The sequence below is a fragment of the Myotis lucifugus genome, unplaced genomic scaffold (genome assembly GCF_000147115.1).
Source record: "Myotis lucifugus unplaced genomic scaffold, Myoluc2.0 scaffold_1615, whole genome shotgun sequence".
In the NCBI taxonomy this organism is placed as follows: Eukaryota; Metazoa; Chordata; class Mammalia; order Chiroptera; family Vespertilionidae; genus Myotis; species Myotis lucifugus.
In genome coordinates, this window is record NW_005872663.1 from 3,065 (window position 1) to 8,471 (window position 5,407).

The window sequence follows — 5,407 nt, forward strand, 5'->3', positions numbered from 1 at the left end:
ACCCTGGCCCCCGGGGGGTGGGGTGGGGCAGGCAGGGGTCCTGGCACTGAAAGGTCTGGAAGGCCGCCACCCCATTGTAGAATCAGACTGGGGACCAGCCTGTAGCTGCAGGGTATGGAGCCCCCTCACCCACAGTACAGGCCGCCTCAGGCTCCACAGGCCCTCTTGGGTCCTGGCCCCAACCTGCAGGTGCGGGACCAACCCCAGTCAGCACCATCCATGCCCCCCAAGTCCTAGTCCTGCAGGAAGTGCCTGGGGCAGGGGGGGCTCCACAGCCCCTTCTCACTTCCTGGATTTGAAACTGAAGCTCCTCTGTCCACTGGGACCCCCTCCTACCCCCTGGAGAAAGGAGGGGCTCTGCAGAGCCTGAGGGGACCATGCACAGCAGTGTATCTCCAGAAGGGGTGCCAGCGCCAGGACAGCAGCCTGTGGAGTTGGGGGGGGCGGGGGTCCCCTCTCTTCCCTCCTCTCTGCTGCCTCCAACCAACCAGGACCCGGGAGCTGGGGAAGCAGGAGGGTGGGGACGGGGAAGAGAAGGACTGGCTGGTCCTGGGCCCCTGCAGGTCCGCCCTGCTTGGGAGAAGCTAAGAGTGGGAGACTGAGGGTCTGTGTGGAAATGAGGCTGCACTTCATTTGGTCCCAGGAGTTGATCACATTGGAAAATGGGGGTTCTTCGCCACGGGGTCAGATGGAGCAGCAGTGACCATGGAAACACAGCACCTCCTGTTTGCATGCGGCCACGTCCAAGTCATTAAAGCCTCCATGACACACTGACTGCCACTGAAGGAGGAACAGGGACGGTCTGCACCCTCTGGGGCCGGCCCTCCGGGTTGTGGCCTCCAGCCCCGGGCAGCAGACTCACCTCCACCCCAGCCAGGAGAGCCGCCAGGTCGCCCTCTTCCTCGCTGCAGCCATAGCTGCCCATCCCACCTGGTCCCCCTCCCACGGGCCACCCACTGGCCGCCTTGGCCACGCCCACAGGTAGGTACACTGAGTCCAGAGCAGTTTTTTATGCAGTTTAATGAGCTACAGAGGGTGGGGAGGAGGCAGGAGTCCTGCAGTGCCCGCCCGACTTCAGAGCACACCCCGCCTCTGCCTTTTGCCTGTCAGGGGAGACAGGCTGATGGAGGTGCTGAGGCAGGAGGATCTCAGAGGGGCTGGTGTGGGGGGGGGGGGTTAGAGGGGCACTAGGTGCAATGAAGAGCTGGCACTGGGAGGAAGCAGGGAGGGTCCCCCAGACACCCTGGAGGGCCTGTCTTCATCTCATGGGCAGCATCCTTGCCCGGCCCCGGGCTCAAGGAGAGGAATGAATATGACCGAGGATCCAAGGCAAGAAGGATGTCACTCGGGCATAGACTGTAGGAAAGTTGGCAAGACCGCACTTGTATGCCCAACTCACCACGCCTACCTGGACCCAGGTGCCCCTCCATTTACAGACCAAGGGGCCCCCAGAGTCACCCTGTGGGAAGAGGACACAGGTGGTCAGTACTCAGGGCCCCTGCAGGCAGGAGCAACGGATGGAGGCCACAGTCTGGGGGTCTCACCTGGCAGGTGCTCCGTCCCCAGCTCCCGGCACACAGCTGGTCGTCCGTGATAACATTGCCATATTGCTGCCGACAGATCTCATTCGCCACGATGGGGACCTCCACTTCCTGCAGATTTTTGGGCGGCGGCAGCGGCTCTGTGAGAAGAAGCCCAGTGAGCCTGAGGTCCTGAGGGGCGGACAGTCACAGGCCGCGGGTTCTAGAACCACATGCTGAGCCTCAGTGCCCCCAGGGGGACCCAGGGAGTCACCCAAGACCCCAACTGTCTGGGTTCACTCGAGGCCAATGGGCTAATAATCTCTAGGCTGACACTGTGGGCACCAAGCTCCAAAAAGAAACAGAGAAATATATTTTTATCCACAAATAATTTTTATTGGGAAAAATCAGAGTAAGTGCTTTCACCCAAGAAATGCAGAGTGAACGGCCCTCCTGTCCTATTTGTATGTGTCCATTTAACAGTGAATCCTGGAGCACGTCACTGAAGTTCTCCCTCCTCGTTCACCATCCCACTATGGAGACTCAGGGAGAACGGGGACCCCCGGAAGGGAGGACACGGCCTGGTGCAGAGTGAGGGAGAGAAATGCCCATGGCACCCTGGGCAGTGTTTCCAGTGGTGAGAGCACTGGCCCTAAGGGTCCCAGGTTTGATTGTTGGTCAAGGGCAAGTACCTGGGTTGCAGGTTCAATCCCCAGCCTCAGTCGGGAAGGCATCTAACAGATATGTCCCTCACATTGATGTTTCCTCTCTCCTTCCCTTCCACTCTATCTAAAAATCAATAGAAGATATATCCCTGGGTGATATTTAAAAAAAAAAAAAGATGCCCATGGCCATGCCTCACTCTTGCTACTTTGGTCTCTGCTCCTTAATAGACTCCTCTCGAGCTGTCTGTCTCCTACACCCAAGGGAGACCCCGGAGGGAGCCCAGCTCAGACCCCAGCTGAGCCTCCTCTGTAGAGCCCGGCCCGCCCCCTGCATCGCCCTCAGTCTCCTCCTCCCACTCCCACGTGTCATCCTGGTTCTCACCTCCTGAAGCAATGTCACCCAGCACCGTGAGCCTGGGGGGAATGAGAGGGAGGCTGGCGGGAGGTTGATCAACCCAACGAGGTTAGATGGTCGCACGGGGGCCTCCAGTTTGAGAAGTGCCACGTCCGCCCCACCTAATACTCCGTTTTCAAGGCTGTAGTTGGGGTGGCGGATGATCCTAGCCACCTGCACACTGACACTGTATGAGGGTCTCACTCGTCCTAGTTGGACCTTAAAGTGCTAAGTCACTGGATATCTCCTGGGGACAGAAGGCCAAAGGCTTCTGAGAGGCTGTGGCAGGAAGTGGGCCAGCCCCTCAGAGCCCAGAGACCTCCCCTCTGTGGTGGGCAAGGGGAGCGCCAGGAAGCTGAATCCTGGAGGGGGTCTGCAGCCACTCAGCCAAGCATCTGCCCCCAACACACATCACATGCCTCCCGACATTGTCCACCCCAACCCCCGGGTGCTGGCAGAGCAGGGACTTACTCTGGAATGCAGTGGGCAGCGGTCAGCACCCACTGGGGATGGATGAGGGAGCCCCCACACCAAAGAATCCACTCAGAACTTATTGGATGGAAGAACCACAGGCCCACCTGCCACAGCCACGCCCCATTGGCAGCATCATGCCCCCCCACGATGCCCACCAGCTCAGTCCCTGGGCCAGGATCTGGGGAAGCAGAGGAGGAGCCATCAGGGACCCAGGCACCGCTGCCCGGCACTCAGCATGGCCCCATCCTCAGTCCCTCCCAGAGCCACCCTCAGAGGGGGATCACCACCCATCCCAGGGGCGGCCTCTGACAGGTCAGAGTCAGGCTTGGAGGTCAGGACCCACCTGAGGTCACAGGTACGGAGCCCCCCAGACAGGGGAGAGTCAGGACCAGCAGCCACAGCATCTGCAGGGGGAGAGGACAGGGAGGAGAGCCAGTGAGGAGATGTGGGGCGGGGACACAGCCTGGGAAGGGAGAGGATGGGGCTTTGAGCAGCATCCTCACCATGCCAGGTCTGTTTGCTTCTGTCCTGTACCCTCTGAGCCCCTTTATCCTCCTGCCCAGACAGGCCCAAGGGGAAGCCGCCCTCCTTTGGGGTGGGGCATGGGAGGAGACGGGGCTTATCTCTTCAGTGGGACCAGTGGTGACCAGCAGACCAGCTATCAGATAAGAAACATGGTGTTTCCTCTCTGAGAAGACACTCAGTATTGGTGCTGGAGCCCTAGATGGTTTGGCTCAGTGGGTAGAGCGTCAGGCTGTGGACTGAAGGGTCCCAGGTTCGACTCCAGTCAAGGGCACATACCTTCGTTTCAGGTTCCTCGGCCCTGGTCAGGGTTCATGCAGGAGGCAAACAATGAATGTGTCTCTCTCACATCAATGTTTCTGTCTCTCCCTCTGCCTTCCACTCTCCCTAAAATCCATAAGCATGTCCTCGGGTGAGGAGCTAAATAAATGATAAATAATCAGATGCTCTGAAACAACACAGAGCAGAGGTACAGATGGGATTGGGGCAGGCACCTGAGCCTAGAGTGGGATGAGGCGGGGTGAAGGAGAGCAGCAGGCCCAGTGCACCCTTGCCCCACTCCTTCTTTTGAGGTTCACAGTGTCCCCCAAAAAGGACAGACTCACTGGACCTGCATACAGAGTTAGCCAGCAACACCGTGAGATGGGGGAGGCAGCTTCCGTGGAACCTTTGGAAGGAGTGGGACCTGCTGACACCTTGATTGTAGACTTCCACCTTCCAACACTGTGACAGAATAAAGTTTTCTTTAAAGGTCCGGGTCTGTGTCATTTGTTATGGCCGCCCCAGGACACTCAGGCATCTGCTCAGCTGTCCTCATACATCCTATGCATGATCAAACTTTGCCAAAATGCACAGGAAAGGGTGTGAGAGGTGCCAATTTAATGCTACTTCTCCTCACCTCTCCTCACCTCTTGCACACGCCTGCACCCCCACAGCACTGGGAGCCAACCCCCCTCTCACACTCCCTGCTTTCTGAATGGAGGAGTCCGTCCCCAAAGTCCAACCCCAGGAAGAGGCTGGCCACCTGCCAGGGACAGACTTTTCTGCCCTTTGACATTCTGAGAATCATTCTCCACCAAGCATGGGACAGGACCAGACAGTGGTTTGAGAGGAGAAGGAAGAGGGGTTCCCACACTCCTGAACCACTGCCTGGTCCTCTGTGCCCCGTGAGCCCAGTGAGGAGACCACCAAGGGATGCTTTGCAGCACCTAGATGAGCTCAGGTCTCTAGAAACCCATCATTCCCTCCTGGGCCAGAGTCCCTGTCATCCTTGCTGAGATGTTGGTGTCTCCGGGGGCACCCAGAATCCTCAGGGGACACTGGGGATCTCGACAGGAAACAACCAGGATCCAACATGGCCAGGGGGCTCCGTGGTGGGGGGAGTGAGCACCCAGAAGGGACGGGGCTGGGCTCCCAGACCAAGCAAGTCCCACAGGCCCAGGGGGGAGACCACTGGGTGATAAGGGGGCTTCCTCCCTCCCTGCCTCTGGTCTGGACAGAGCCCCCACCTTCACCCACCTCAACAGTGGATGTGGGTTTGGGGATGGTTTCAGCCCAGATGACAGGAAGGCAAGTCACAGAGGTGTCAGCGAGAGGCCACAGGCCCCAGCGCCCAGTCTGATGCTGGACCCAGGCTTCTTGTCCCCCGGCACCAGGCTGGGCGATAACCAGCTGGGCAAGACCTGGGAAAAGACAGCATTTGAGCATTAGGAGCAGATCTGCCTGAAACAGAAACAAGAGGTTTGAGGGTCTGGGGGGAAATGTCATGACTATCATTGGCAGATAATATGATCTTCCTCCTAGAAGAACCAAAAGCCTCAACTGAAAAGGTG

At 58.6% G+C, this 5,407-nt stretch overlaps 1 protein-coding gene across 1 annotated transcript in view; it reads right to left on the reverse strand.

The window, feature by feature from the left end:
- Positions 1-1,408: 1,408 nt before the first annotated feature.
- The window catches only part of LOC102437690 (mastin-like), a gene marked incomplete at its 3' end in the record, with an annotated part of 10,028 nt that continues 6,029 nt past the window's right edge, over positions 1,409-5,407 (reverse strand). Inside the window, exons 2-6 of the mRNA XM_023748651.1 lie at positions 3,397-3,457; positions 3,051-3,231; positions 2,454-2,599; positions 1,545-1,681; positions 1,409-1,459 (exon numbers count right to left, since the gene is read on the reverse strand). Coding sequence (XP_023604419.1) covers positions 1,409-1,459; positions 1,545-1,681; positions 2,454-2,599; positions 3,051-3,231; positions 3,397-3,457 — 576 coding nt within the window. The remainder of the gene's footprint in view (positions 1,460-1,544; positions 1,682-2,453; positions 2,600-3,050; positions 3,232-3,396; positions 3,458-5,407) is intronic.